Below are 15540 nucleotides of genomic sequence, written 5' to 3' on the forward strand. Positions count from 1 at the left end.
TACTTTGTTATGCAAGAATCCTTTGCATTCATGCTAAGAAGGAGGATTTGACAAGTTAATTAATTTGTCTTTTCTCTTACCTAAGCACTTCTGCCACTCAAACCCTTTCTGCACTCCAAAGCCCAGCCTCTCTCCTCGAAAAATCCAGCATTCCATCGTGGGTGCCTTTTGTTTTGAAGATCTAGGGCAAAAGATGTGAGGAAGTGTGTCTCCCTGGGGCTTTCAGACTGCTAAGCAGAAGGGTGACTGTCTAGGTTTACAGGGTTGCCCTGTCTGGTACTCATACCAAGTGACAGCCACCCCCACACCGACCTGCTTTTGAATGTTTATGACATGAGGAACTCCCTAAACCATGTGTCCCGGAGTTGGGGCTCCTCTTGCTTGAGCTTAAGAGAAATGCTACTTTAAAAACTAATTGAAGTATATACAATATTTAGCCAAGCATGGTGGTGCACCCCTGTAATTCCAGCAGTTTAGCAGACTGAGGCAGGAGTTTGAGGCCAGCCTCAATAATTTAGTGAATCCCTAAGTAATTTAGCAAAACCCTATGTCAAAATAAAAAAATAAAAAGGGCTGGGAATGTGGCTTAGTGGTTAAGTACCCCTGGATTCAGTCCCTAATACCAAGAAAGGCAGGAGGGGGATATGCTTGGCAAATATAGATATGACATCACTTTACTTTTCTATATTTTTAAAATATTTCATAACAATATAAAATTATGGTTTAGAAGAATATCCCATTACATATCAAATACTTCATTCTTTGTAGTTGCTGATATATAACCAGTTTCATAGGTTGGCACATAGTTATCTGTACTTTGCTGACATAAAGGGCCAGCATTGGTATGCTCGGCCAATAAGGAATTTTTAAAAATGAAACCAGTTTTCTCCAGCAATTGGACCCTAAACTACAAATCTTTTGTGAGAAATTTTTCCCCCTAATTTGTGAAATTTTATACACACACACACACACACACACACACACACACACACACATATACATTTTTACAGTAGAGAATGAGAATCCCTCATAAATTTATTTTAAACAATTATCTGGCATTAAGGAGAATAAAATTCATGATATTCAGATCATTCTGGAAAATCTAGGTCATACCAAATTTTGGTTCTTTGGAAATTTAATTTGCATATATAATTTCCAGTTGCTTAAAGCAATAGATAATTATGTATGACTTTAGAAAAGCAGCACATCATTTTGCTTGAATTTAGAGGGAAAAAAAAGAAACAGGTTTCATTTCTCTTATTGACATTGTAATTTCTTTGCAAATGGTAGGTAAACTGGCAGAGCACGTATATGTATTAGTAATTAAAATAGAAAGCAGATCTGGGAGTATAGCTCCAGGTAGAGTACTTGCCTAGCATGCTCCAGGCCTAAGTTAGATTCTCAGCACTGTGGAGTAAATAAATAAATAAATCAGAAGGCCAAGAAAAATAAAACTCCCCTTAATAATTATTTTATTGTACTGGAGATTTAACCCAGGGATGCTTAATCACTAAGTCACATCTTTAGCCCTTTTTATTTTTATTTTGAGATAGGGTCTTGCTGAGCTACTTAGCTACCTCCCTAAATTGTTGAGGCTGATCTCAAAGTTTTAATCTTCCTGCCTCAGCCTTCTGAGTCCCTGGGATTACAAGCAGGTTCCACAGTGTCTGGAAAAACTTGCTTTTCTAAATTGGGAAGGCATCTCTGAGCACTGGATACTGTATGAGTAGGGTCTAGCCACATTGTGTCCACACCAGATAGTAAAAGCAGAATCTCAGAGGCACTGAATAAGTTAGGATAGTAAATAGGCCCGAATTAAAGTGTTTTTTTTTTTTTCTTCAAATGTAAAGACCACTCCAGGAAAATAATCAAACATTCCAAACATTCCAGCCAAGCTTTCATATGTGTGTGTGTGTGTGTGTGTGTGTGTGTGTGTGTGGAGGGGGGGTGGGGGGAGTGGGGGGGGTGGAATTGGGGTGGACCTGAATGGAGATTACTGGAAAGTTCCTAAACTTTTTCTTTCAATATATTTTATTTTTAGGCAGGGTCTTACTAAGGGCATAGCCAATTAGAAGATCACAGTTAATTTCATTCTTAAAATTCATGAGATAAGACCTGGAAAAGAAATTGGTGGTGAGCTTCTGGGGTCTGCAATGATACCAGAGGGCAAGAGCTGCGCAAGATTGGGCACATGGCACATGCTTATAATCCCAGTGGCTCAGGAGGCTGAGACAAGAGGATCACAAGTTCAAAGCCAGTCTCAGCAAGTCAGTAAGGCCCTAAGCAACTCATGAAGACCCTGTCTCTAAATAAAATATAAAAAGGGCAGGAGATATGGCTCAGTGGTTCAGTGCCCCTGGGTTCAATCCTTGGTACTTTAAAAAAAGCTGCAGCATGCCTTTCACTGCTCCTTAGTAGTAGAAAAGAATGGCTTTGGGCTGGGGTTGTGGCTTAGTGGTAGAGCTCTTGCCTAGCATGTGTGAGGCACTAGATTTGATTCTCAGCACCGCATATAAATAAATAAGATAAAGGTTCATTGACAACTAAAAAGTATTAAAAAAAATACTGATAAAAAAAAAAAAAAAAAAAAGAATATGGCAGGCATCCCCTGCTGTGATTAGCTCCTAAACAGGCTTTCTCAGTGGCAGAAGCCTGCAGTTTACACAGATCCCACCTGCCATTGGAAGCAGATAATTGAGTTTCATCTCAAACTCGGGGGGTTTCAATAGGAAAGAACTTCCTGAGTTTGGCTGAAGAATAAAGATGCTTCCTGACTTGTAGTAGGTTTATGACCCAATAAATCATCATAAATTGAAAACATTACAAGTGGAAAATGCATCTAATACATAACCTACCAACATCATAGCTAAATCTAGCCTACCCTAAGCATGCTCAGAATACATTAACCTACAGTTGGGTAATATTATTTAACACTGAGGCCTATTTTATTTTATTTTCCTGAAGCCTATTTTATAATAAAGTGTTGACTATCTCATGTAACTTATCCAATGCTCTAATAAAAGTGAAAAGTAGAACGAGTGTATGGGTATGATTTTGCACCATAGTAAAGTGAAAGATTTATAGGTCAAACCATCATAAATTGAAGACCATCTGCGCTGCCCACAGGGAGTAGTAGGCTTTGCCAACTCCATATTATTTAATATCATGAAGTCAAGACTGTGCTTTAAATATTAGGAGCTGGGTATGGTGGTACACACCTGTAATCCCAAAAATTTAGGAGGCTGAGACAGGAGGATGGAAAGTTTGAGAATAGCCTGGGCAATTTATTGAGACCCTGTCTCAAAATTAGGGAAAAAAAAAAAAAAGGAGAATCATTGGAGGGTTTTAAGCAGGGAATTGTGTCATCAGCATCCGGTTTGCAATTACAATTTTAAAACTCTCTTCTGTGGAGAGAAAACTAGGGTTAAAGCAGAGAGATCAGTTAGGAAGTTGTGGCATGGTCGTGCATGCCTATAATCCCAATGACTTGAGAGGTTGAGGCAGGAGGATTGCAAGTTCAAAACCAGACTCAGCAATTTGGTAAGGCCCTAAGTAACTTACTAAGACCCTGTCTCAAAATAAAATATTTTATAAGAAAAAGGGGGGGGGCTGCAGGGCTGGGGATGTAGCTCAGTGATAAAGTGCTCCTGAGTTTAATCCCTTGTATCAAAGCTGGGGGTGGTGGTAGAATAAGTTTTCTCACAAGGGTGCCCTGTAAAAGGCAACTAATTTTAAGAGATTTCTGTGTCTCTTTTTAAATCTTTCTCTTATGTTTGCCCCCCCAATTAGGGATTGGACGCAGTGGGGTGCTCTACCCCTGGGCTTCATCTCCAGACCTTTTTTATTTTTATTTCAAGACAGAGTCTTGCTGACAGAGGCTGGTCTGGAACTTGCAAACCTCCTGCCTCAGCCTCTGGAATCTCTGGAATTACAGGCATGTGCCACCACTGTGCCTGGCAGAAAGTGGCAAATACTTAGTAAACTAGGACACTGCCTTTTATCTTCTTGGTGTTCACTTCTTAAAAGTGCACTGTGCATCGGAAGAGCTTATTAAATGCTTTCAACAGCCTGAGGAGGAGGAGGCAGCAAGCTCCCTGAATCCTTTGCCATGGAGAATTCCCTGCCTGGTGCTTATAACACACTTTGAATAGGCCTGGAAACTGTGGGCCTTTAGCCTAAGGCAGTATGGATGCTGGGGGTGGGGGGTCGGGCAGCAGGGAGAATAATGAAAAATAATGTTCCGTAGATGTCAGAAACCATTCACCATTCAGACACTGATGGTTTTCAGGGAGGATTAAAATGAGGTTGGCTACTTCTGATTCAAAACATCCTGCAAAAAGCCTGCCTCCTGAATTCTGAGGGTGGCTTTGTTACCAGAATAAGTCTGGGCTGCCTGCCCTCCAAAGCCAACGCTTGTTTTTTTTTTTTTTTTTGTTGTTGTTATTTGTTTTTGTTTTTGGTACCCGGGATGGAACCCGGGGGTGCTCTATCATTGAGCTACATTTCCAAGTTCTTTTTGAGACAGAATCTCCGTAGTTTGTTTAGGGCCTTCCTAAATTGCTGAAGCTGGTCACTGGGATTACAAGTGTGTGCCACAACCCCTGGCTCAAAGGCCAACACTTGGGAGAGGAGAGTTGGTGGAAAGGAGTCAGGCTTATTCAAGGGCTAGACCTGAAGAAGATGGATGGTACATCTTGGGGGATAGGGTGGGGTGACGGGAGGTGTGCAAAGGTTGTTTTTTCAATTTAAAAATATATTTTTGAATTTTCTTTTTTTTTAAATTCGTTTATTTGTTCTAATTAGGTATATGACAGCAGAATGCATTTCTGTTCATTGTTCACAAATATAACACAACTTTTCATTTTTTTGATTGTACACAATGTAGAATTGCACCATATGTACAGTCATACATGTACCTAGGGTAATGATGTCCATCTTACAAAGGATTTTTATAAGAAAGGAAAAGAGAAGCAGGGCAGGAAGACTATGTGCTGAGTGGGGTCTTTGTCAATCTTTTCCTTCATTTTTAATTTTTTTTTTTTTTTTTTTTTTTTTTACTTTTTGCTTTGGGGATTGAACCCAAGGGTGCTTTGCCACTGAACTACACAGCTATACCCCTAGTCCTTCAGTTTTTAAAAATATTTATTTATTTATTTTTAGTTACTGATAGAACTTTATTTTTATTTATATGTGGTGCTGAGATTCGAACCCAGGGCCTCACACATGCTACACAAGCACTCCATCACTGAGATACAACCCCAGTCCTATTTTTATTTTTCATTTTTTTTAGTTTGAAACAGGTTCTTGTTAATTTATGGAAAGGCTCACTACATTGCTGAGGCTGGCCTCAAATTTGCATCCTTCTGCCTCAGACTCCTGGAGTTGCTGGACTCTCTTCTTTTTTTCTTCTTCTCTAGAACAAAGGCAATGGACCTGTACTCCCTGGGGCTAGTTCCTGGATTCTTTTTAGATAGACAGGTTACTTTTTTATTTTTGTGGTGCTAGGGATTGAACCCATTGTGAGTTCAAACCCTTGTGAGTCAAGCACTCTACCAAGTGAGCTATATCCCCAGCCCCAGACAGGTTACTTTACAGTAATTTACAGAACTAAAGAACAAGGAGGGAAATTACAAAAGTCATCCAATGTTCTGGGACCTGTAAATCTAAAGATTATTTGGAACCATATAGATGAGGCGCCCCTTTAGAATTTAGGTTGCTGGGCAAAGGGAACAGGACATAAACCTTGCAAAATGATTAGGAATTATGGAGAGCCAGGAGACTGTACAGCAGGAGAAAAAGATAATTCCAAAGGAGTGGTTCTATTACAATTTAGGAGGGGGATCCTGGTTATGGAGGGTTAATAATAAATCTAATTTTTCCCAACATTTTCAAACATAGAGAGAATTGGAAAGAACGATACAGTGAACTACCTACCTCGATTTTAGCATTACATTTTGTTCTACTTGGTGTGTCCCATCTCCATTGTTCATCTGCCCATTTCCCCAGGCATCATCTTACTTTCTGATGCATCTCTCCCTTGTGGCTTTGAAACTTACATGTTTTTTTCTTTTTTCTTTTTCCCAACCTTCTTCTCTCTAACCTTTTCCTCCCAGATCTTCTTTTCCATAAACTTCTTCCTGATCTCCCTGATCTTCACCTTCCTGATCTCTCCTCCCTAATCTCATTTTCCCTGAATCACTTCTCTTTTTTTAAAAAAAGCCTGCTGTTTCTGCAGATGAGCAGAATCAGAGCCTTTGAGATAGGAGTCCCCTGTGTTTCTCCTTTGCTAGCAAAGCAATAAACCTTTTTCCTTTTTCTCAAAACCATATCTTTGTTATTGGGTTGGCATTGGGGACAAGGACCTAGCTTTTGGCAACAAAAGTACACAGCATTAAGAAATTGCATGGGAAGACATTTGTTTTAGTAGTTTTTCTTTTCTTTTTTTTTTGATATGTGTGAGTGTGTGTGTCACTGTGACCAAAACATCTATTAAGAATGATTTTAGAGGAGGAAAAGTTTATTTGGCGTTCACAGGTCTCAGTCCTTAGATGCCTATGTGCTCCATTGCTCTGGGTCCAAGATGAGGTAGAGCATCAAGGCAGAAAGTTATGGTAGATGAAAACCAGCTCACACATGGCAGCAAGGAAGCAGAGAGAGATCTGCTTACCAGGGACAAAATATAAACCACACCCACCTGCCTGCAGTTACCACCCAGTTAATCACTATCAGTGGATCAATCTACTGATTAGGTTACAACTCTCATATTCTGATCATTCCACCTCTGAATGTTCTTGCATCCTCTCACACATGAGCTTTTAGGGGACACCTCATATGTAAACCATAACAACATTGCACCCCCAAACTTTCATAATGAGCACCACTAAGTAGGGTCCAGCCCCCTTCAGCACTAGAGATCGAACCCAAGGGTACTCTACCATTGAGCTACACCCACAATCCTTTTTATTTTTCAAGTTCAAGACAGGGTCTGGCTAAGTTGCCCAGGCTGGCCTTGTACTTGTGATCCTCCCGCCTTCAGCCTCCTGAGTGCTGGGGGTTATAGGTGTGTGCCACCATGTCTGGCTTAAAAAAAAAAAAAAAAAAAAAAAAAAATATATATATATATATATATATATATATATATATATATATATATATATATATATAGTTGTAGATGGACAGTATGCCTTTATTTTATTTTTATGTGGTGCTGAGGATTGAACCCAATGCCTCATGCTCTGCCACTGAGCTACAGCCCCAGGCCCAAAAAATTTGGGGGGGAAACATTTACATCCAGTGAAATGTACAAAATATCAGGTGGATCATTCCATCAGCTTGAAAAAAAGCCTACAAAATGGCATCTAAACCCCTATATCAGTATCTGTTAACATCATAGTGTAAAAACTTTAGGCAGGTATGTCATGTCAGAATCCCAGAAACTTCTAAAACTCAAGTAGAGAATTGCAAGTTCAAGTTTAGTCTAAATAACTTCTTTTTTTTTGGGGTGGGGGTGGAGATGGGGGGTACTGGGGATTGAACCCAGGGGTACTTAACCACTGAGTCACATCCCCAGCTCTTTTTATTTTGAGACAGGGTCTCCCTATGTTGCTTAGGGACTTGCTAAATTGCTGAGGCTGGCTTTGAATTTGCAATCCTCCTGCCTCAGTCTGCAGGATTGCTGGGGTTAAGAGTGTGCTCCACTACACCTAGCCAGCCTAGACAACATTTGAGACCCTGTCTCAAAATGAAATGAAAATGACTGGGGATGTAGCTCAGTGGTAGAGCACTAGCTTAGCATGTGGTTAGGCCCTGGGTTCAATCACCAACAATCACAGTCACTAAGATAGTTGGGGAAAAAAACACACAAAAAAAATAAAAAACAAACAAGCAAAAACTAAGATAGTTGGGGCTCTCACTGGGAAATTTAGAAGAACCTGTCTCAAAAAATAAAAAAAGAGTTGGGGATGAAATTCAATCCCCAGTAACACACACACACAGGAAACAACAACAACAACAAAAACCCTGCAGAACATCTCAGTAGAGAAAGAAAATAACAATGGTAAGACAAAGCACCTTAAGCTGAGAAAGGAAACCTGAAGTTAATTGTCCTGATCCTTCTGATGGAACCTGATTAAGGCTCTGCCATTCCAGATCTTCAGACTGGACTCAAGCTGGGAAGGGATATTTCTTTTTGCCCTGCATAACATCGCTGTCAGATCTACAAACTTTTCTACCCTTTTAAACACATCACTCTGCATTAAGAGTTAAAAGAACAAAGAATCTGGAAAAAGGATAGAGGAAATTAACTGTAATAAACAGGATGGTAAGGGGAATGTGTCCAAGGAAAACCACAACCTTTAAGGAATCTGTGGCTAGAACTGGACAAGAATTATAAAGCATGCAAAGAATCTAATCATAAGCACATTTTGACCCATATTACATTTGATAACACTCGCTCTGCAAAAGTAGGGCAGTTGTAAATGGTCCGAAGAAATAGTGCTGGGCTTTTAAAACCTGCTTTTAAAAAGTCGACCAATGGTGCACAATTTTCTAACACAAAAGTGAAATGTGTGCTCCACAGTAGTGAACACCGTCCTCATTGTCATCAGCAACAATAAAAACAATGGTTTTCAAGTTTCAGCAACAGTTGAAATACTGTGTGTGTGTATGGGTGTGTGTGTGTGTGTGTGTGTGTGGTTAAGTTTGAAGCCAAAATCAATATTCATTCCCTTGGATGTTGCCTATTTTTTTCTCGCTGGCTAATATGCATTGTGGTATCAATTTTGAAACTATTTAATACTTACGAAAAGAGCAGTAGATTATGATCCTACCAATCCGAGACGAACCCTGTTCAACTTGCTGTGTTCAAACTTTCCACTGCGCGTAGTTTTTATTTTGACAATGCTTTTAGACAGTCGTTCTGTTAGCAACCGACACTTTCAAACAAAAATTACAGAATATATTCTGACTCCTTCTCCTCTTTTGACAGATTTGATCCAGAACTTGTTACGGAAAGAAAGCGTTCTTAAATAATAACAATAAAAAAAGTTGGACAGAAAAGTATTTAAAAAGAGACCAGGAAAACATTACGCCTTTATTTTGGTGAATTAGCAACAAAGAAAAGGATTAGCATGGACGGGTATTTTTCAAAAATATTTTTTTCCTCGGGCTCCCGCTAGGGTGGAGGAAGTTGTCTCCGCTCGGAGAGAGGGTGGAACCGAGTGGAAGGACGAGTGACTGGGAGGTCCTCCCTCCCCAGGGCTGGCGAGTGCGGGTCCGCTGAGGGAGGGGGCGCAGAGCGGGGGGGGGGAGACCAGCAGGTGCCTGGGCTCCAGCCCCTACCCCCACCCTCATCTTCACTCTCACCCACACCCGGGGTTTGGCCTCGCCCCCTGGCGGGCGAGCGCTAGGTGTAGGGACTCCCGGGCTGGGGGCGCACACCCGCGGGCGGCGGAAAAGAGGCGGCTGGGGCCTCCCCGCCCGGCTCCCACTCGGAGGCCGGCACTCGCCCGTGCGCACCGCCGGTCCGCAGCCCCGAGGAACATGTCCGCGGCCAGGGCGCGGAGCAGAGCCCCGGGGAGGAGAACCGGGGGAGGGCGTGTGCAGTGGCGGCGGCGGCCGCGGAGCCGCTAGTCCCCTCCCTCCTCGGGGAGCAGCTGCCGCCGCCGCCGCAGCCACCCTCAGCGCGCGGGCCGCGGCCGGAGCGGGCGGGCGGGCGGGCGAGCGGCGCGCGGGGGCGGGCGGGGGCGGGGAGGGGGGTGGGCGCAGGGGGCGGGAGGGCGTGGGGGAGGGTCTCGCGCTCCCGACGACCAAAGCCCGAGCGGGAGACCCTGGCGGCGGCGGCGCCTGACACTCGCGCCTCCTGCCGTGCTCTGGGGCGGCATGTCCGAGGCTGGCGGGGCCGGGCCGGGCGGCTGCGGGGCGGGAGTCGGGGCAGGGGCCGGGACCGGGGCGCTGCCCCCTCCGCCCGCAGCGCTGCCGCCCGCGCCGCCGCAGGGCTCCCCCTGTGCCGCCGCCGCCGCCGCCGGGGGCTCGGGCGCCTGCGGTCCGGCGACAGCAGTGGCTGCGGGGGGCACGGCCGAAGGACCGGGAGGCGGTGGCTCGGCCCGGATCGCGGTGAAGAAGGCTCAGCTGCGCTCCGCCCCGCGGGCCAAGAAACTGGAGAAACTCGGAGTGTACTCCGCCTGCAAGGTACCCGCTCGGCGCTCCCAGACCGCAGTTGGGGGCCAGGGGCCCGGCCCGCGGGACCCCCGCCCCTCCCCCCGCCCCCACCTCTGCCTCCCGCCTCCAGTCTCCCGCCTCCCGCCTGGGGCCGCTGCACCGCGGAAGTGCTGCTGTCGCCCGCGCGCAATTAGCTGCTTCTCGGATAAGAGTCTCGTTGGGTTGGAAGAAGGGGATTCACCCAGAAGGAGAGAGCTTCATTTCAACCCCGTGGAAAGAGTACCCTCGGGTAGTCCAATTCCCGGGCTACCCTGGGGCTTTGTTGCTTTGTAGGAGCTCGCCGCAGCCACTTTCACGGGAGTGGAGCGGTATTCGGTGTGGCGTACTAACCAAAGCTGGGATAACATCTTTTGGGGGGATCTGAGCGGTCCTCTCTACGCTCGACCTCTAGCCTTACTCCTACTGGGAGGAGCTGGGTTCTAGGAGTGAGGGCGGAGAAGGTCTTGGACTTCGGAGCATTAGGAAAGCTAAAGGGAGGAACATGCTGGTGGGTAGGTGGGCATGGCCTGAGGCGAGGGTCCTGTGGCGCCTGGAGGCCTCGGCGCGCGGTGACAGCCCTGTCATTATTGTATTATTACTTGTTTAGTTAAAGCGCCGTCCCAGCTGCTCGGGGTGTAAACAGGATTTGGCAAGGTGACAGCCCAGCGTGGCGAGCGCTACTGCTCAGTTTGAGGACACATTTCTTGCCATCTCCTCTCCATGCCAGTTCTAGGCACCCTGTGGCCCCCAGCTGCAGATCCAGTTGTGAGGGCTTTGCTCCTGAGATAGGAGATTGCCCGAGGCCGCGGGGTGGACTGGCCCTGCGCTGTCAGCAGCGGCTTTGTTTTGACAGGGTGACAGCTGAGGGGGGCGGGGACTTGGCCTTGTCAGCTCCTGCGGCCTGTGGCTGAGGCAGGGAAGACACACACACACACACACACACACACACCTCCCATCTATTCTTCCCGCCTGCTGCAAACAGGGTCAAGTTCATACATTCCATATTCCCAAAACTGTGCTGCAGTGGCACTTTGGAATTTTGGTGTGCCGATTATTAGTCCTGCTAGAATGTCTCCCTGGTGGGGATGCTTTTGGTATTTACAGGAACTCTTAATGGTAGCTGAATGCTTGTGCTTACCCTTTTCCCACAGCATTGCCTAATGTTGTTGAGCTTTTACTTTGTCCTCCTATCTTTGCTCATTTAACCTTTGTGGAGTGAATAGAGGATCTAGCCCAGGGCTTCTCAAACTAATATGCATGAGAATCAGCTGGGGAGCCGGTCCTAATGCTGACTTTGTATCTGAAAGTCTGGGGTGGGGATGATAATCTGCATTTCTAATAAACTCCCAGGTGAAACTTTGCTAGTTCTCTGACAGCCTTCTGTGTAGCAAGATCTTTATTCATACCTGGACAATATATTACTAGTTCCTTCTGAATTCAGCTGAGAAATTGGGAACTGTGCAATAATGATGCCACACAGTTGGTATTTCTGAAGAAGGAATGCAAAAAAGATCAAGTGGGGAGTATCCTCTCAAAGAAGGTGGAAGCCCAGGAGTTGGTTATAAAAGAGGACCCGAAAGTGTAACAGGCAGAAGGGAAAACTCTGCGTAGAATCAAGGGTGCATTCAATTACTTGATGGCCACAGTGGGCTAGTGTAAGAACTGAGTCAGCTCAGTGTTTCTGCCTTTGCTTTATTTTTAAATTTATTTATTGATTTCCTATCACCTGCACCTCTTCTTCCTGCTGGCTGCTGTTATCTTAATTTCTGAGAACTTTCCTGAAATTTCAGTTGTATTTAAAACCATGCATATATTTGACCTTCATTGAGGCAGGGAAGAGACACACACATTCACACACCTCCCATGTATTAAGATTTCCATGAGTGAGATGAAGCATCTCTTCTAAAGTTTTTGACTTGAGTTTCCTGTTCACATTCTCAACTGAACTCACAGAAGGGAAAACCTCTCTTATTAATGGCCTCTCTGCTGCCGAGCAATTGAATGGGTCAATTTTTACTAGCTGATTTATTCAACAAATATTTTGAGGGGTCTCAACTGGGAGCCAGGCATTGTGCTTGGTGTGTGGTTGGCCTGTGACACTCAGGATCTGTTATGGAGTTACTAACATGCACACATGCTTGTGTAGATGTGTGTGTTGAAGTTCTAGGGAGGAAGACAGTGGACCAATTACAATGAAGTTTAGAAAAAACTTAATTGAGCTGGGGATATAGCTCAGTTGGTAGAGCCTGCCTTGCATGCACAAAACCGTGGATTCACCTGGGTTCAATCCCCAGCACTGCCAAAAAAAAAAAAAAAAAAAAAAAAAAAAGAAAAAAAAGAAAAAAAAGAAAGAAAGAAAGAAAGAAAAGAAAAAAACTTACTTGAGCCCATTGTGGTGGTCACACTTGTAATCCCCGCTTGGTTGGTGAGTTTAAAGCCAGCCTCAGTAAAAGTAAGGCGCCAAGCGACTGAGTGACACTCTGCCTCTAAATAAAATACAAACCGGGGCTGAGGATGTGGCTCAGTGGTTGAGTGCCCCTGAGTTCAATCCGTAGTACCAAAAACAAAACAAAACAAAACAAAAAAGCTTTCTTGGAGTGGTGTAAGGTCTCTGAGCAGGGCAGCTCATATTTTAGAGGCATGGGTAGTATAGGAATGACTTCCTAGAGGAAGTGTCATTTGCTGCTGAGGACTCTTGGCAGTGCAGGGTGGGTGGGGTAAAACTTCTTGTAGTGAAGAAACTGAAAGCAGATCTGTAAGCTTGGAGCTGGGCCAACCCAAGCCAGGCCTCCATTGCCAGGAGTCCCTGGTTTGGGAGGGCTGTTGTGTGGCCAAGTGGGTGCTGGGGAATCCAAGACTCTTAAATTGAGGAGTGACATCTAGGATTTTTTTTTTTTTTTTTTTTTTTGTGGTACTGGGGGGTTGAGCCCAGGGCTGCTCTACCATGGAGCTACACCCCTCTGCCCCTTCTACAATTTATTTTAAGTTAATGTCTCACTAAGTTGATCAAACCTGGTGTTGAACTTGTGATCCTTCTACCTCTGGACTTGTTGGGATTGCAGGTGTGGGCCCAACTTTTTTTTTTTTTTTTTTTAATTGGGCTTGATTGGGTATGATGATTCTCTGAGAGTGCAGAATCTGGGGTTCTTTCTCAGCCTGTCACCACAGTTGCTAGAGCAGGCCCCAGATGACAGATTGTTATACAGTTTGCCATAGCCCCTTGGCAAGTTGGAAAGAGAGTAGAGAGGTTAGAGGTAGGATCTGGAAAGAGATGTAGTTTACTAGGGGTTCTTGAAAGGAAAACAAGCACCAGACCTGATCAAAGATATGGCCTTTAAACTTCACAGACAAAAACAAAAAAGAAGGGATCTAGTTCACAGCCAGGGTGGAATGCCACGCCCCATAAAGAGGGGGAGGGGGACAAAAAAGAAAGAAAGAAATGAAAAAAAAACAAACAAACTTGTTTTGCAGGATCCAGAGTAGAGTTCTTTGAACTGTGTCCTGGCAAAGGTTGCCTCAGAGGGTCATTTTTGCTTGTGTGTGACACAATGCAGGTCTGACAATCTTGTGTCTCTACGTCAGATCCTTGAGATTGTTTCCTGGGGTCCACCAGGCCCTGTATGACCACTGCTCTTCCTGGCCCTTTTTCAGGGCCTGGAGTCCATGGTTCCCTTTCATCTCAGGGCCTTTGCACACATTGTTCACGGGCACTGCAAACTGTTCTCACCTCACTTTAAAAGGAACTCCTGGGGCTAGGAGTGCAGCTTGGTGATAGATCACATGCCTAGCATGTGCAGAGCCCCGGGGTTCAGTCACCAGCAACAAAACAAGGACAACAACAAACCAAACCCCCAAATCCAAACCAGAGTTAACTCCCGACTCTTCTGCACATCTCTGATTCCTTGCCTTCTCTGTTTACCCCCCTGCTCAGCCTTTCCTTTAGAAATTACTCAGACTGCTCTGTACTCTTCCTTCCTGGTGGTTTTATGGAGATTTGTAAGTAAGTTTGATTACTTGATATGTGTTTATTAGAACCTCTGAATAGATTCCATGTGATGTGTTTATTGACCAAGTGACTGGACTAGAGAACAGAAAATGGAGGAAATAATTAACTGTTAGGGGATAGATGTGAAATTTTGGTGTGACTGCTTGTTGACAATTGGTTGAAGGAGATTTTTCACGGAGGGCAATTCTAGGTATCCCACATGTGTTGGTGGGACCATTTTTTTTTTTTTTTTGGTACTGGGGATTGAACCCATGGACACTTTCCCACTAAGCTACATATCCAACCTGTTATTATTATTATATTAACTGCAGATTGAACCCAGGGGCACTTTACCACTGAGCTACATCCCTGGCTTTTTTTTTTTTTAAGACAGGGTCTCCTCAAGTTGTCCAGGCTGGCCTCAAACTTGAGGTCTTCCTGTCCCTCCCTGGCCTCAAACTTGAGCCTCCAGTTTTTGGGATCATAGGCATACTTTGGGATTATGTTTTGAATGTTTTAGAAGAAACATCACTGGGTGTGGTGGCTGTCATGAATCCCCTCAGGGGAGGTTGAGGCAGGAAGGTCACTAGTTCGAGGTCAGCCTTACAATTTAGGGAGGCCCTAAGCAGTTTAAAAAGGAGCCTGTCTCAAAGATAAAAAAAAAAAAAAGGGGGGGGGGGCCTGTGGATTTGGCTCCCTAGTTAAGAACCTCTGGGTTCAATCCCTGGTAACAAAACAAAACAAAACAAAAATTTAAAAGAAACTTCAAGTGAATGTATGAAAAGCCCAAATCCAAATCTCCTTGAATTAAATGTAAGTAACCTATTAACTTAAGAAACAGACCCATTGATTGACCCTTCCCAAAGGAATAGGTCATACACTGGGGTGGGGGTGGGGTGGGGGTGTAACGGGGTATAGTAGCTAAAAACATGGGTTTAGAGTTACTTCATACTAATCTGAGTTAACAATCTTAGTATATCCAGCAGTGTGATCTTGGACAAGGACTTCACCTCAGCCCTGGTTTCCTTGTCTGTGAAGTAGGAATGATGCTCTCCCTCTCATGACATAACTGAGGATTTAAAGAGGGCTGTCCAGAGCTGGGTGCAATGGCATACACCTATAATCCCAGCAGCTTGGGAGGATGAGGCAGGAGGCTCACAAGTTCAAGGCCCCTCTCAGCAATTCAGTGAGGCGCTAAGCAACTTAGTGAGACCCTGTCTCAAAATAAGAAATACAGGACCTGGGATTGTGGCTCAGTGGTAGAGTGCTTGCCTAGCATGTGTGAGTCACTGGGTTCGATCTTCAGCACTGCATCAAAATAAATAAATAAAGGTATTGTGTCCACCTACAATTAAAAA

At 44.6% G+C, this 15540-nt stretch overlaps 1 protein-coding gene across 5 annotated transcripts in view; it reads left to right on the forward strand.

The window, feature by feature from the left end:
• The first annotated feature begins 9806 nt into the window (after positions 1-9806).
• Positions 9807-15540, forward strand: part of Kat2b (lysine acetyltransferase 2B) — a 105838-nt gene continuing 100104 nt past the window's right edge. For all 5 annotated transcript variants that reach the window (XM_076842814.1, XM_076842819.1, XM_076842825.1 and 2 more), the window contains exon 1: positions 9807-10188. In XM_076842814.1, coding sequence (XP_076698929.1) covers positions 9880-10188 — 309 coding nt within the window. In that variant the 5' untranslated portion in view covers positions 9807-9879. The remainder of the gene's footprint in view (positions 10189-15540) is intronic.

Source organism: Callospermophilus lateralis, chromosome 1, assembly GCF_048772815.1.
Source record: "Callospermophilus lateralis isolate mCalLat2 chromosome 1, mCalLat2.hap1, whole genome shotgun sequence".
NCBI classification, from domain to species: Eukaryota; Metazoa; Chordata; class Mammalia; order Rodentia; family Sciuridae; genus Callospermophilus; species Callospermophilus lateralis.